This window comes from Nothoprocta perdicaria, unplaced genomic scaffold (assembly GCF_003342845.1).
Source record: "Nothoprocta perdicaria isolate Ctin4 unplaced genomic scaffold, notPer1 scaffold_48, whole genome shotgun sequence".
Classification (NCBI taxonomy): Eukaryota; Metazoa; Chordata; class Aves; order Tinamiformes; family Tinamidae; genus Nothoprocta; species Nothoprocta perdicaria.
The window spans coordinates 4,062,780-4,079,483 of NW_020455732.1; the positions used below are offsets into that span (position 1 = coordinate 4,062,780).

The following is a 16,704-nucleotide window of genomic DNA, read 5'->3' on the forward strand; positions in this document are numbered from 1 at the left end:
CCTCACCTGGAGATGGAACTGCCTGTGTTTCAACTTGCACCCATTACCCCTTGTCCTATCCCTGGCCTCCACTGAAAAGAGCTTGTCCCCTTCCTCCCTACATTCCCCCTTCATATACTTATACATATTAATCAGATCCCCTCTCAGCCTTCTCTTCTCCAAAGGAAACAGGCCCAACTCAGTTTCTCCTTGTACGGGAGATGTTCCATTCCATTAATCCTCTTTGTTGCCCTGATTCTTTCTCTGATTTACACAGTCCTTGCAATGTCTTTCAGAAGAGGTCAGCAAAAAGATGCTTGTAGGAGTGTCTCATGCTCCCTGCTTTGGGCTGGGTGGATAAACACAGGGAAAGGCTGCCTGCTGACCAGTCCTGCCACACTGGTCCTCCTGGCAGGCCAGCCAGCGGTTGCAAGAAACAGGCTTTCCCTGGACAAACTGGTCTGGACTACCCACATTTGGTTGCCAGCCTTGTGGCTGGCTATGTGGATGCACCAGCACAGGGTGGCATGAGTCTGCAGAGTTCAGGTGAGATTTGGGATGCGATCCATAATCTCCATCTACTCTGTCAGTGGTGTTTGAGGAGGTGAGTTTGGGTCAGGCTGAGGATTTGGGGGACAGCAGCCAACGCGTGCTGTGACCTGCGGTGTTGGCTCTCCATGGGGAGGGGACAGGCAGCAGAGCTGAGCTGTTTCTTGGGGTCATCTGAGGCAGCAGTGCAGCCCTGCAGACCCCTGTCCTTGCTCTCACCACCCAATCCAGTCACTTTTGCAAAGCAGTGAAGAGCCTTGTTGACTACTATGTCATCCCAGACACTAGCCCTGCTACTTGTTTGCCTGCACAAAGGGGATCCTGGCTTGTTAGCCATTGTACATTGTATCTGCCTCATGTACATCCTTCCTTCTGACTGCTTTCTTTCCCTACCTCATCATCCAGTCCCTCACTGAGGTCTTTGCAGGATCTCTGGGGAGCCAGGGAGGTTGTGGGGTCTCCTTCTTTGGAGGTCTTCAAAACCCACCTGGATGCCACCCTGTGCTTTAGATGTCCCTGCTGGAGCAGGAGGTTGGACTAGATGTTCTCTAGAGGTCCCTTCCTACGTTAACCATTCTGTGATTCAGTGATCTGCAGCTTTCCAGGACAGAAGGCTGCAGCAAAAGCCCAGCGCCCCAGAAACACGAAGGGGACTATTTTGGTGCGTGTTGCACTGAGTTGCTGATCCCTGGAGGAGAGCAACGTCACGACTGTGACTACAGCCTGCCCAAAAAAGGAAGCGTGGGGTTGGCAGCCCTGCCCAGGGACACAGCCGGCCACAGCTCATTCGGGGGCTGCATCCAACCCCCATTCTCTGCAGCCTGCCCAAAATCTTCTCGCCAGGTCTGGGCTGCGTGGGCGCTGCAGAACCAGCAGAGGCTTTTAGGGCTGAGCGAGAAAAGATGCTGGGTCAGAGGCGGGAGCAGGGCTTGAAGACAGAAGTGACAGAAGCAGCAGAGGACAAGAATGAGGTGAGGTTAGCAGGGACAGGGCAAACTTCTCCCCAGAGACTATGCAGCTCTTTACCTGCCCCAACAACATTAGCTGCTGGGGGAGATGTAAGTCTGCACATTTCTCTTTTATTTTTTTGAAAAACTGCCTGGTCAGATAACATGTGGCAAACTTTGCTGCTTCTCCAAGCATGCTCTGGCCTCGTTGCTCAGTATAACAAATCCCTTGCTCCTGTAACTGACTGTCAATAAGCTCTTTATGCTGTATTTTAATCCCCTGTGGGTGCTTGCACAGAGAGAGTTGGCATCCAGAGTCAGCCTGATGGAGCTGCTGGTTCAATAGCCCAAAAGGTGCCAATGTCAGGGGGATTGGATGGGTTTTGGCACCTCCCTCAGTTCGGATCAGCAATTCCTGGTATTATAGTATGGAGTCCAAGAGGCCTCTTGACTTCTTGCTGTCCCATCCTGTCCCTAGGCTGGAGGAGACCTTGAGGAAGAAAACAGGAATAGGAGAATGTCTTGGTATTGCACTGGGGTCCCAAGTGTAGCAGAGAGGAGGGAACAGATTTGGGTGTTCAGCTCCCTGTTTACACTGTAGCCTGTCATTTTCGTACAGCTCTTTTGCTCTAGTTATCATCTGGCTTAGCTCCATGTCACTAACCTTCAATGGGAATATTCAGGACCTTTTATTTTCAATCTTGCTTCTAAAACAGAGCAAAGGAACAAAAAGAGACGGATATTGAAGTGATGTGGAGAAGACAAATCCTGCACTTTGCTTCAAAGCATAGCGTGACCTTTGCAATAATAAATCTTCCCTCTCCATCAACTATTTCTTGGTGTTTTTTGCAGACTAAAGCTAAAGCCAAGCCCCTTTTGGATGAAAGAAAGTTACCTTTGACGCTAGCCAGACAATGTTCATGTTACCAGTGAGGATGTGACTCGCTGTCCACCTTTTCTTATCACCTGGGATTCCCTGCCTATGGCCAAGAAATGCTCTGACTTTCTCTAAGCGTATTCCCACCTCTGTTTCACACAGTGCCCTCCGATGCTGAGCTCCCAGAGCATGAGAAAGCTTTTATCCAGTTTCATGTCACCATGCCAGAAGGGCCATCTCTCCGCGTCCTGCTGCAGGATCCTGAGGAGAGAAGGAAGCTGGGTAAGTGCGTGCTTGGTGGCAGATCTGGGTTTGGGGCTTAAAGGCCAAAATCCAATATCAAATCTGATCTATGAGCAGAGCAAACCCTTCTGCAACCCAGCCACTCTGCTGTAAGTGCTTTATCACCAAACGTGTGTGCTGAGAGATGTTGAGGGGGTCTCTGTAACTCAAAGGCACTTTTTATCATCTGTTCTTTGAAAAGATGCCTTCCTGGGAAGGCTGTGATCAGAAAGTATCATGATTCCTTCTTTCCCTATGAAGATATTTAAATGCTTTGTCAGTCACAGGAGTATTCTCTCTAATTGAGCATATTGGATCTAACTTCCCTCATTTCCATCTCCTCTTATTTTGCATGGATACATCAGGCATGACACCAACCATGAAACATGCAAGCCTTCGCTTTTTCCCCCCTTGGATAACCTGTCTGCAAGCAGTAAAAATTGTGCAGGGAGCAAGGAGTAGAATAAAGCTATTGGCATTTGTAATTGCAGAGCTCCTGATGGTGATGAGCAAAAGGATCACGTTTTTCCTTCAGCCTGCAGACAGCGCCGGTGCCCAAGAACTGAGCAGAGTCTTTAAATATTGAGGTTTCTTTAAGTCACTACTGTGAAGGCAAAAGACATTGCAGCTAGGCTCGAATAGGAATAGAGAACAGATAGCCCTTCCGCCGCACAATTCCTTTTATTTATTTATTTATTTATTGCGTACGTCTTAATAAAGGAGTTCACTGCTTTTGTAAATGCTGTTGCTGCAGCTTCTTCCTGGAATTGCAGAGTTGTACTGAGCTCTTTCTGGCTCCCTCCTTGCCAACAGTAAAGATCCTGTGGTTTGAAGGTAGATATCTATATCAAGGGGAGGCTGTATCCCCCTTGTAGTGGACAGATACAAAAGCAAGCTACAAATCATCTCTAGGAACTCCGTTACCTGCTCCCTGGGAAAAATTTCCAAGTATTTCCAAGGAGATTTCACTGTAATGCTACAAATCAGCCCCACTGTTACGGGGAAGAAGCACTTGCATGGATGAGGGATGAGACAAGGGCCCTACAGCCAGGAACATTTAGAGGAGGACAGTTCAATAGACCATGATAAATAAAACAATCCACAAAGCTTGTACTGATCTGTCTTGCTGAGTTTGATGCTGACCCTGAGGTTTCCTGAGCCAGATAATGTCCTGCAACACATTGCGGGGAAACGTGTTTGCAGCTGGAGCTCCTGGAAGGAGTTTGGCTTCAGCTTTCAGCGATTGACTTGCCTATAAGAAGATACAGTGAAGGCCGGTGGTGGCTTTTTTTAGCTACATCAAAAGGATCGAGAGAGGAGAGCTTCCTCCCATGCTGATTTTCAGCTTAAGGGGAAAGATAGGAACACTTGCTTATTCAGCTGAAGTTGAATCTTAACAGCCCTCGCCGAAGAGGCTCGAACAATGGAAAGCTCAGTTCGCTCCTGCTAGCATGTCATCTTGCTCGCCTCCCACACAAGTGTCTCTTAGTGCTCTTTTCCCTAATTGCAGAAGTGTGAAATGAAACAGGCCCTACCCGGAATGAGTTTGTCACGTCGCCAGCCCGGGCAGAGTCCTCTCCTCGCCTCCTTTTGCGGCTAGCGGGTGGGAGGCAGAGGACGTTCAAGAGCCCTTTTTTCCTCACCCAAGCACAGGAAGACTCCCTCAGCAACCCTTACATGAGCCCCCAAACCCAAGTATTATGATAAACTACCCCAATACCTTCATTTTTGGGTTTCCTGATTGGCATCAGGATTTATTGGATTAGATTCATTTGGGTTTCCTGATTGGCATCAGCCAAGCTTCCAGCTCTGCCTGTTCTTCTAAGAGAAAACAGGCTCTGCTCATCATTTCCTTGTAAAAAATTGAACATGCAGGCACCGGCCTCAGCTCTGTTTTCAGGAGGAAAGTTGAAACACTAAAACAATCGCCCTGATTTTTTTTTCCCCCCGCTTCTCTTATTACATTCTCTGATAACATTGTTTATATCAAGCATGTGACGTATTCCACAGCTTTGCTAAACTGAAGCCAAAAACTGCCTAACTTCCTGGTCAGATCCTGTTTGATCACCTGGTTGAACAGGCACTGTCATTTGAAATGTGAATTTACAGCCTCACGGGAAGGCAGTGGCCTAGGTTGGTGGTGATTTAGAAAGCAACTAATGATCTGAGAGCTCTCAGGTGACCTGCCTCAGCCTGTATCTCCTGTGATCTCTTGTTATCCATTTATTCATCAGTAGAAATAGCAGCAATCAGTGACAATCATTACCAAGCCACATAAAATCAAGGCATGCCCGTGTTTGTGCTTTCCTTCCCCCTCTAAGTTACAGTTACTTTGATAAAATAAGATCTATGCATTTGCCAAGAAAACACAAGTGATTATTTTTCAGAACCCTTTCCTAAGTTTTATATGCAGCCTCAAAATATTTTCTTGATTGGAAATTGTATTTCTAAGGGGAATAAAGGAGCGGTATTTAGGTAACTGATTGATCTCCACTATCTCTGGAGCAAATCCTGGCCATCTCTCTGGATTATGTTGCCACCGTGTGTCTTGAAACTGGAACTGCTAGCAATGCATATGTTTTTATTATATGTGAATACTAAGCTTTGTTTTTACGTAGTTCAGCATTAGCTGTGGACGTCTTCATTGCAGTCTCTTTAAAACAGAGATGTTTGAATTTGTAGGTCCCTTATTCACAGGTCATCAGTGCTCACTCCTGATACCCAGATGTATCTGGCTCAGTGGAGTAGTGTTTGCGTCTCTCCTGACACTTTTTACCACTGTGCTTTTGCTAAGGTGAAAGCAAATTGAAGGCTCTTTGGGAGGAAAAAAGAATGGGCATCAAAGAGGGCAAAAAGCAGGACCTGCAGGGAAAAGTGAAGGATTGAGGTTTGCTCAGCCTAGAAAAGAAGGAGAAGAAGTATCAAGCCATCCTGAAGATGAAGGGCAGTCACTGAGAGGACAGGATCTGCTTGTCCTCTGTGCTCACGAGGGACCTCGGGAGCTGGAGAGAAGTTAATTTGCAGAGGAGATTGAGGTTAAACATTAGGAGAAACTTTGCTTGCTGCAAGGGCAGCAAAGCGCCGTCTCCGCCTCCCTCGCTTAGGTGATGGCAGCTCCTTCGCTGGCAATTTGAGGGAACATCTGCCAGGTATTCTCAGCCCCGTCTCCGCTGCCAGGGAGTGAAGTAGGTCACCCCTCAAGGTCCCTTCCAGCCCTACAGAGAGGTATTAAGCAGACGGCTGGGACCTACTCCCATTTAACACACGTTGAAAGCCTGGCAGGCTGCTAACGTGACTGGGCTGTCCCTGAATCACGTCGAGTGACACAGCAACTGAAACTCCTTTAATCCGTGGGCAGCCAAGCGAGCAAGACTGCCTGGTGTTGAAGAGGGAGCGACAGGAGAGCGGTGTGGATCTCCTGCTGCTGGCGCAGCCCGGCTGTGATTTCTGTTCTGCTTTTTCCAGGAAAGGCTCATCTGAAGAAAGCCATCATGAAGCACGAAGAAGCCATGAGAATCCACAGCTTATGCAAGATCCTGCGGAAGATGGATATTCTCCAGGAGGTCCTTTCCTTTGCTCACAAACGCTCGCTGAGCAAATACTCAGAAATAGACCATGAAGAGGACTTCTTTGAGACAGGAGATGCCCCAGATATTCACCGTAAGTGATTTTGGGGTGTATTCTGCATGGGGGAGAGTGTCTTGGATAAGGGATGCAATTTGCAAGGGTCCTACAGAGTGGGCAAACTCTACAGGGTTTTATGGAGTTAATGCGATATGTATCTGTGGGCAAAGAGTTGTGCATGTGCAAGAGGAGCTGGGCTCCCTGTACTGAAACAGAGCATTGCTGATACGAATGGGCTGGAGCTCTGGGTTTCCTGTTTGTCAGCTCTCTGAGCAGGTCCGAGCTCTTGTGGGTTACATTTTCCCTACCTCGAACGTGTTCACGGTGAGGGAGCAAACCTCGCTAATGCCGAAATGACATGACCCGTGGTGTGTGTGCTTTCTCTTTTTAACACTAGCCAAAACCCATCAGAAACCGGAGATAAAATCACCCAACTTCTCCCAGGTGAAGGTGACCGATCTCTTCCACAGACTGGTATGTACAGACGTGGAGGGGGGTGGCACTGTGGTCATGGGCAAGGTCAGGGATAAAAGTGCTCCCGTTATGCAGGGAACCTTTCCAGGCAGCGTTTAGGAGCACCCAAAGAAGCGAGAAAGCCCACGCAGCCTGCGAGGTTCGTTTTCTTCTCCAAAACGCCATCTGGAAAGCAAATGCTGCCTTCTTCTCTTATTATTTTGTTAGTCATAGAAGCAGCAGCAGGTTAGTTAGCTGAGGAGCAGGGCTGTCATCCAGCTTCCCCCGAGAAGGCAGCAGGCACACACACAAAAGCTTGTCCTTTCATCCTGCTCTAAGAAGCAGCAGGACCGTGAGTCATTCTTCCCCCCTGGTACAGGCACTTCCCTCAAGGGCTTCCTTCCAGCAGGAGATGAGCCACCTCCTCACAGGCAAGAGCTTTTGCAGGAGAATGGGCAAGGGAGTCCATATCTGTGCATGATCTAAGTGGAGCAAGACCAATTCAGTCCCCCAAAATCAGCATGGGCTTTGGAGTGAAGATTCTTGGATGTCAAGTAGAGTGGACACCTTCTCTCTTGAAGAGATGACCTGTCCTGGTGCAGTCCACCAATCCTGGCTGGTTGTATCCCCTCCAGAGCCAGGCTGTAGTGAAAACCTGAATCCCTGACCCTCATTTGATGATGAGTTTTATTTCCTTAAAGGGGAAAAGTAAGGAAAGGGGGAAATTGTTTGGTCCAAGACTGTAATGTTTAAACTGAGCTTACCCTGATGGTGAGACCTCCTTCTCCTTTGTTGCGTGAGAGGATGTCGTGATCTATGTTGGCTCTGCTCTGACCAGAGGTTGGACCAGAGACCTCCAGAAATCCTTTCCAATCCACATAAGCCTGTGTTGTTTCACTCACAGCCAGAGTCTAACAAGTGCTCTTAACTCTTCTAGCCTTGCACTGCATAAATCTGCTGCTTTTTTTGGCACACAGGTGGGCTGAAACCCTGAACAGGCTCAAAACAGGTCAAAAAAAAAAAAAAAAAGAGAAAGACAAGATTTTTTGTCCTCCTTCCTTACCATCAGTGGATATTTTTGCAGCACAGGCTCCGCAGAGAGTTGCTCTTGCACTGGAAAGTGTTTTCACTGTTTCTGCTTTGCCCTAGGGACCTCTCTCAGTTTTCTCAGCCAAAAACAAGTGGTACCCGGTACGACGAGTCCACCTGATGAGAGGTGAGAATGGCTTTGGATTCACGCTCCGAGGAGACTCTCCCGTCCTCATCGCCGGCGTGATCCCCGGAGGTTGTGCTGCTGTGAGTATCCCATGCACTTGCAGCCCACAGCTTTCCCCTAGCTAGGGATGTTGGAATTGGGATTGCCTTGAGGGCTGCCCAGCCGTTTTAGCACTTAACATTAAGCAGCATAACTTGGCAGCGACACTGATCTGTCTAGCTGGAGACTTAACCCTGCTGGATCTGTGCCTCAGGTTGGGTGCTTCCAAAAGTGTTGAGCTGTGATTTTAAGAAGATAACTAAGGAAAAATACAGAGGTTAGCTCAGTTTCTAACTGCTGTGAGCCTTTTTTTTTTTTTTTGGCAAGCACCCAGCTCTCCTGTCCCTCATTTTGGGAAATGAGAGTGGATGGAATAAAATGGCAAGTTTAGTACTTTAGTTTTCAGAGATTGTTTCTGAAAACTCTGAAGTGAGCTTTGACTTTTGGGGTTGGACTAGATGACATCTAGAGGTCCCTTCCAACCTTAAGGATTCTGTGATTCTGTAATTCCAGATAAAGATACCAAAATGGGAGTGTCCAGGTGCGTACAAGTTTCTAAACCTCCATTGCAGCTGGCCCTGCATGTCCTGGCTGGCATGCTCTTTCTCCAAACTCTACTAATGATATTGACTATTTCTCCAGGACCTATATCAGGAGCTCAGTGTGTGTGGAGGAACTGCATGCATCTAGATTAGAAATGGAAATGCATCCTGGAGTCTTGCCACTGAGCTGGACTGAGCCCATAGCCCCAAGCTAGTGTGTGTTTTGGTTTAAATGTGCAAAGAGCCTTGTTGAAGCCTGATTTGCAAAACCTGGATGTTAGAGCTTGCTCTAGGTCTGAGGGTCCAAGCCTGCAGACAGTGATTTTTTGGAGGCATATTGTGTTTATCTTCTAGCAGTAGGCAGGTCAGGGTTGGATGTGAGAGTTGGATAGAGCATCCCCCCTTGACAAACACACTGCAAAACAAATTTAGAATTGCTGGAATGAAAAAAAACATGAACAGCCTCACACTGCAGCTCAGACATGTCCACGTTCTCCATTCCCTTGCAGGAAGCTGGGCTGAAGGAAGGGGACTACATCATCTCAGTGAACGGCAAGGATTGCAAGTGGTCCAAGCACGCCGAAGTGGTGCAGCTGCTGAAGAGCACGGGGGAAGAGGGAGTGGAGATTGGTGTGATAACACTGCAGGGCTCAGAAGGGCCGAAAACTGTAAGTCGTGAGAGCATTTTGCAAGCAAAGCTTGGCAAAATCCTTAAGTAGGAAACTGCAACTGTGGGGAGAAATTTGCTTTGGTCTGCTTAAAACAAGGCTCTGCTTTGTTTCCTGCATGGCGGGTTTGTTTACAGCTGGCCTGGCAAATACAAAGCACTAGTAACTGCTTTCAGAGGAGGAGGGCCATCTATCTTCACTCTTAGCCACAGAATAGTCACCAAGGCAAGCTGACCCAGCAGCTGCTTTATGGAAGACAGAGGTTCCCTACTGGTCTATAATGGGCAGAGGTGACAGGGCAATGAGGATTTTTTTTTCTCCTTTTACTGCATGAGTTTCCTTGCCTTGCAGCCAGTGCAGCAGAGAGGCTTTAAATGAGACCAGTTCTGCCTGAGTTGGAGGCTGCTCAGCCTGTGTGCATGTGGTTTGTGCTAATGTGTGTCAGAAAATTAAAGCATCACAAGACTAGAGGTGATGGCTGTGAATTGCACTTGACAGAGGAAGCTGAAAAATTGAGTTCCTATCCTTGCCCTGGCTTGATGCTGCTCTGTTTTCAGATGCATCGTAGTCTCCCAGACCCTGACCATGTGAGGAGTTCCTGTTATATATAGGAAAATATTCAGGAACCAGCAGAAAAACTACAGAAATCAACCACTTGAGTGGTAGAGAACATTGATGCAGGGTCCTCCTTTGCCTTCACACCTCACTCTGGTCTCTGTCCCCACTCCTGACAGGCAGACAAGAAGGCAGCAGTGATGTCTTCGGGAGGCGGGCTGATAAAGAACAACAAGGAGAACAGCCGGAAAAGTCTAATGAACAGCAAGAGCGCCAGCACGCTGCTGGTCTGGAATAAGAAGAGCAAACGGAGCAAGAACAGCACTTACAGCGTTCCCTTCACCGCAGTGGGAGACAACGAGGCCATGTACTGAGACAGCCACCTGGCTAGGTCATGTTCTTCAAACTCTGGACCGGCCTGACGTTGAATCCTAGCAATGGCAGACCCTCAGCAGCGCAGGTAGTCTGTTTAGGGTGTCGTTGCAGCATGATGCTCCTCTCATTTGGAGGAAGCCCGGCTTCTAATGCTTTTCCCATCTGGGGACATGCCGCTGGTTGGATTCCCTCCAAGATGTGAGTGACACACAGCCCCTGTCACTGCTGAACTTTGGACTTCTCCATCTCCCAGCCCCTGCATAAGTTGTCCTCAGCTAAACAGTATTGGGAAACTATGATTTAGATTTACTTTTTTTTTCTCTCTTAAGGGGAAGAGGGACCTGTACTTTGGTATAAAGCAGGGACTGGTTTGTGTCTTCTGCTTAACACAAGGAGCAGTCAAGCCAAGCCCAGTCATTAAAGCAAAAGCTGTAACCTTCTTTAGTGTCTCTCTTAGGCTTTATCTGCTGTGTAGAAGACAACACTAATGATGCTGCTCACCATAAGCCAAGTCATGTGGCAATTCCAGCCCAGCATCTCTGTCAGAAGAAGACTGAGAGAGAGGTATTTGGATCTACTGTGAGCAAGCCACTGAGTGGTACGAGGGTTTTCAACCCCCCCAGGGCAGCTGTGCAGCCCACAAGGCTTAGACAGACTGGCCTGAAGAGTCTGCAGGTTGCAGGGCTTCTCCGTGAATGCTTTGCAGCAATTTGAGGGAGAAATTGGACCCTGTTGTTTTAAAAGTGCTCAACCTGTGAGTACTGAGGTTGTGGAGAAAAGCATTCAGGTCAAGAAACGCTCATGAGTGCCCAAACTGAGTAAATTTAAGCCAACTGGCTTACAAGCCAGTGTCCCAGCACAGTCTCAATTCAGTGTGCATGTATCCTATTATAGCAAAGGGACTTCTGTCCCACTAAACCTTCTGTTACATAGAGCAGAGTAGGTGGATCAAAATGTCAGATTTGTCCCCATTTGAATGTGAAGGGAGGACAGTTCCCACTGTCCTAGGTGAATTTTCTAAGGAGCAGAACAACTGTGTGTATGTGTGTATTTGCTCTTTCTGGTCTACATTGACATGACAATCTCCATGATTGTCCTACTGAGTGAAGGGAGATGTATCTAACACCCTAGTAGTAGAAAACTTTAGCATTTTCAATACTGCAAGCCTTGAACCAATGGATTAACAAGACTTCTTGCTGGCCAAGCTATGAAATCAGAGCTACACTCAGATTACATTCAGTTCCCATTTATTGAGAGCAAAATAAATGTGGTGTAGCTCAGATACTGATGAAAGGTGGTCACGGTATCATGGAGTTGAGGGCAACAAGCACCCAAAGCTCTGGAGGGCCTGAGTACTTAAATAGGCAGTCAGGCAGCAGTGTGAGTTAACCAAGTGACAGCTGAACGGGTTAGAGATTGAATGGGGTTGGCCACATGCCCACCAGCAGAGCTGGCAGCATGTCAGACCTCCCATCATTTCAAATCACCAGCGAGGCAGACCTTGGTCTGCTTATTCCTGAGTTTCACAGGTAATGTGTAGTTGAACCAAGTTTAGCAAAGCTACAGCTGTAGGTGAGCTACAGCTGATACCAACTTGAGCATCTGTTCATGCAGTGCTGAACTGGGACTTGTGCACATTTTTGTTTTAATGGGTGCATAGGTTTGCGCAGCAAATAGACCCAATTCCATAGCCTGCTTCTCTGGAGGAAAAGGGAAAGACTTACTATATATTTGTTGTCTTGCTTTTTTAATCAGTAGAAGTGGATTGCCCTAAATATGCGAGTAGATTAATAGCTAAGAGCCTTGTTTCTTTCTTGGTATGAGATTAAAATTCCAGGAAGATAGCTCCTCCAGATTATTAAACTACTAAATTTGTGCTAGTATTGAATCTTGCACACGTTGCTAATACCCTAACATTGTGCTGTCAGCATTCATATCAGAGCGGGGCTGATGGATGCATGCATCTTGGTAATTGTACTGGAAATGCTGGAAGACTCAGAATACATACTAGATATATTGGCAAAATTTTCTCAATTCCGTTTCTGCATTGTGCACTATTTTTCTGAAGGCTAAGGAGCTGTCTAATCTTGAGTGCTTGGATGATCTTGGTAGGTATAAAATACCCTTCAGAGATTCAATTGTATTTTTGTACTTTTTAAGTTGTGACAAATTTGTAACCATAGTTTAATGCAGTTAACTGAATATGCAGGTCCCTTGAGGCTGGCAGTGGGATATTTTTGTGTTTGCTTCCCTTGGGGTTGTACCTTGATTTGTTCTAGTGCTCATGTGCCAACCTTTTGGTCCTGTTTTGATTTATGGAAAAATGGAAGGAAGATTTCTAGCTCTAGATGGTATTATATCCAAAGCACATTAGTTAATGACAGACCTCTGCTCATGCAACATATCTTGCCTCTCCTGGTTTCAACAAGTTCTGTGCATAGACTAAGATTTATGCTCTTCACTCTTGTCTCCACACATGATGGTAAGGTCTGAGGTGTCCTGTGTTTTGGTGACCAGTCCTCAGGCTTCTGGACATGAGCTGGCCCTACCTTGACTGTTGAAAGGGATTTCCCTCCATGGAGGAGCCCTTCATAGTTGTAATTTTCTGCAGCTTTCCCTGCAATAACTGAGAGCTGGACATTGTCAGATGATTACAGGTCTGGGTTTGAGCATGAGGCCATCTGGTACTATCTGCTTTTCTGTGCCATCTTACCAGCTGTTTGTTAGAGGAGTGGTAGGAAATGATGTAGGTTTACATGTAAGGCAAATTTGCCATTAACATATCTTGGTAGAAACTCTGGAGATCCTAGATGTGTTCCTGTGCATTGCATTTCCACCTATATCACCCAGTTCCTACATCTGCAATGTCAGAGGGGTTGTGCTTTATGTGAGATGGTTATTCTCCTAACACCAGTGGTTTGTTTGTTTGTTTTTTTAACTTGTATGTGGAATTTCACCATTTATGGATTAAAAAGCACTGATTTGAAAACACTTTGCAATGCATTTCTGTTGCTAACTGTGTGAGGACAGTGTGCACCAGCCATGGTATGGGAATAAACCATGAGCTGGGCTTGCAAATGAGGTAGTTTAGCATAGATCCAGAGCTATCAAAGTTGGGAGGGAAGGTTTGAACCCTGTATGGTCTGCTCTGAAGAAGCTGAAGATCAGAGGCAAACTGAAGATCAGAGGGAAACTGAGCTCTTAAACACTTAGTGAATGGACACCCCAGTGATTCCTGTGTGAGGTAAAGGGACAACATAATTGCTCTTTCAATAGACATGGGTGGATGGGAATGAACTAGGGTCAGGGCTTTAAACACCAGGTTATTGTATAAGAGGGTGGTGATCAGTTATTCTTATGAATCCAACCACAAAAGCTAGCCAGGCTTTGGTCAAATTTGCAGTCCCTTCAACATCAAGCAAAGCCTTTTAGCAGTTTCTGCTCTCACATTTTTTTCCAGCCTGCCCCAAACCGAACCATCCATCCTATGTGTAGATCCATCATGTTGTGATACAAATCTTTGCCAACAAACTGCAGTGTTTCTTCACCGAGGCTACGTTTTATCATGGTGCTTGGGCTCATTTTCTCCTCCCATATCTACCAAGCCAAGATTAGAATGACATCTGACTTCTTTTGACATCTTTTCGCAGTATAGGCAGTTATGACTTATTTTCCCCTTTGCTAATGTGCCCAGCATCAAAACCTTGCCAGCTTTTTTTATCCTTGCAATAGTCTCAGATATTCAAAGCCACCCACACTAATCTGTTCTGCTGCAGTAGATCCCTTTCCCACCTATATTCAGGGGATGTGGGAAGTGCATGACTCAACAGCCAGGGCTGCCTCCCGCCGTGGTGACAGAGGAAGGACTGACACATGCTCCACCAGCAAGAGCCTAGTGCTTCCTCTTCCCCACAATGAGGAGAAAGACTAAAAGGCCAGTGATGTCTCCATATGCCGGTTCATGACCCCTCACAGGGAACCTACTCAAGGCAAATCACTGCTGACCTTCCTTTGTCCGGGTAGACTTGCTATCCCATGATGGGTCTTGAGCAGTCATGAGTGTCCATAGGAGTGTGTGCTGCTTTGGTTCTGTCAATACAACTGTTCATTGCCCCCCTGGCTTTCTAGGAGTAGCATATCCTGCAGAAATGAGTCTTAGATACTCCAGCCTCTCCAAAGGGGCTGCAGAAGAAGTTCTTGGGGTACATTTGCTTACTCAGATCGAACCACTCAGTGGCATTCCTCATTTTCAGGGCACCCTGGCATACCAGGAATATCTTCTTACTTTCATTATCCTAGTCTAGCACGGATCATTCAAAATAGCAGCAAACTAATTTCCATCTAGGGAGCTGGATCGCTGTGTTCATCTTCTCCATCTGGACAAGGAGGTGGAGGGTGTCCTGTAGGAGCCAGGAGAAGGCAGTGTGGGCAGAGAGAGAGGAAGAGCTATTGCAAAATGCTTTGATGGTAGCAGGGGAGTTGAAATCTCTCTGGCCTGTCCCCATATGGAGAGGCTCTGAGTGGGCTTAACAGCTGAGCCTGCCCTTCTCCTGCAGCATCCTGGAGGGACCTGAGTGGATGCAAGAGCCTGGTGAGTCCCCTGGTTTTGCCACCTTCTATGACATGCCTCACGGGGCTGGAGTGAGTTTGACGTGTCCTCGTGCAACACTTCTCCAACTTGGTGCCCCATTTCCAACATGAGGATGTGACCCTCATCTAAGGTGGATCCCGGGAACAGCTTGTGACCAGAGATGCAAAGAGGCCTCTTTGCAATAGTCTCCCTGCATGAAGGACTTGTGTTGTGGAGTCCTTCAGCTGGGCCAGAGTACAGGGCTGCCCTCCTTCATGTAAAGCACTAGGGGAAGAGGATGAAGGTGTTCAGGACATGGGAAGTGAGAGCTGAGATGCTCCAAGGAAGAACTACGGAGCAAGTTGTTAGTGAGTGTATCCATGCAAAGGTTTCCAAGTTTGGGACTTGGAAAGGGGCCTTTTTCTTCTAGTTTAAACTAGAGCTGAGATAAGAGAGGAGGTGAGGTAGCAGGAGAGGTTTGACAGGTAGACAGATAGGAGAGCTGCCTCTTCTATCCATCACTGATCTGCTTTGGGAGCTTGGCTGCAACACGATGTGCAAAGTGACCCAGGCCGCAAACAGGTCAGCGAGTTCTGTTCAGGGACTTTCTCCTGCATCAGTGAAGCCCATTTAGTCCATTTTCCTGTGCTACTGCACAAGGTTTTATCCTTTGGCTATGCTGGTATGGCCATCTCTGCTCTTCAGTCCATGCAGCCAAAGAGCAGGCATGTTTTGGGGGTAACACTGATTCTTCCTCCTTTCCCTGGACCATCAGCTGTTTCCTTCCTGCTCAGACATGAAATGTCTCCTCTTTCTTCACGGGAAGAGGTAAAAATCCACAAGAAGAGAAAATCCTCTTTCTTCACAAGAAGATGGGTAAAAACGTCCATCGTTTCCTGCTGCTCTGTTGCATCTTGTCCTCTGCCTCTTTGGGCTGCACTTTACTGGACACAAATCCACATATTCCCTCCAGCTTTCCCAAATCCCCATGCAGACGGCTACCTTGTGTATCCCGCTCATCTGCCTCCATAAAGAAGCGGGATGCCCAGTGCCACCCTCCTTCCAGCCTGAGCCCACTGGAGGGCAGCAGCGCCCTGTGCATGGCACCCAACACCACAGCAACAGCACCAAGAGTTTCCTCACCGGGGCTGACACCCTCTCCAGCTCCCCTGCTCCCACTCTGACACCCAAGGGTGACCCGTGTGTCCCTGGGGTGCTTTGGAGGCCAGGGCACTGCCAAGCTATGGCATAAGCAGTAGTCCTGTTTGGTCTGTGGTGAGAAGGATGGAAGAAACGGAGCTAAGTGTTGCTTGGAGGTGCCAGAGCACCCTGACCTTGCAGAGAGGGAGGTGCTCGGGAGAGGTAGAGGCTGAACCTGTTGGTGGGACTAAGGCCCAGGGTGTGAGCAGCTGTGCTGTGGGTTGGGGTGGAATATGTGTGATGACAGAGAGGTAACAGGCGGGTCTAGGAGCCACCAGCAAGCTCCAGATGGGGTTGTGAGCCAGCAGCATCGCGCTAGAGGGCAGAGTCGATTCGTGCTGAGTCCTGCTCCCTGCAGTCCTGATGCCAGGTGGGAGAGCGGTTGTAGCTCCATCCCGGGCCCTTGTATCTCCATCCCACCCCTGCTACCTGCTCCCTGCCAGGCAAAGGACACGGTGAGCTGGTTCTTGGGCCTCTGAACCCAGTGTGTTCCCATGGACCAAACTGTGTGCAAACCCATATGCGCAGTTACTCCCAAGTCAGCTCTTGCTCTAGCAAATGCCTTTGATGCTGAAACCTAAGTGTGAGCCCTCTGCTTAACTGCCCATTTGTTAAAATGCAACCAGGAGAGGAGGGAAGGGAAGGGCCCTAAAATGCCCTCAAAAGTCCTCAGTGTCCATTTGCCCCAACTGTTTCCCATTGCCACTGTGATGGCTGTGGGATGACCCTGTCCCGAAGGACAGGGATGTGGTCCCCAAGGAACAATCTCCCACATCCCCACGTGTGGGACACATCCCCATGCATATCAGCAAAATCATCCTGTGGCAA

The 16,704-nt window shown here is 47.8% G+C and overlaps 1 protein-coding gene across 1 annotated transcript in view; it reads left to right on the forward strand.

Moving 5' to 3' along the window:
• The window catches only part of RHPN1 (rhophilin Rho GTPase binding protein 1), a 36,754-nt gene extending 23,950 nt beyond the window's left edge, over positions 1-12,804 (forward strand). The window contains exons 10-15 of the mRNA XM_026047136.1: positions 2,515-2,634; positions 6,100-6,294; positions 6,656-6,732; positions 7,861-8,007; positions 9,018-9,176; positions 9,911-12,804. Coding sequence (XP_025902921.1) covers positions 2,515-2,634; positions 6,100-6,294; positions 6,656-6,732; positions 7,861-8,007; positions 9,018-9,176; positions 9,911-10,105 — 893 coding nt within the window. The 3' untranslated portion in view covers positions 10,106-12,804. The remainder of the gene's footprint in view (positions 1-2,514; positions 2,635-6,099; positions 6,295-6,655; positions 6,733-7,860; positions 8,008-9,017; positions 9,177-9,910) is intronic.
• The last annotated feature ends 3,900 nt before the right edge of the window (positions 12,805-16,704 follow it).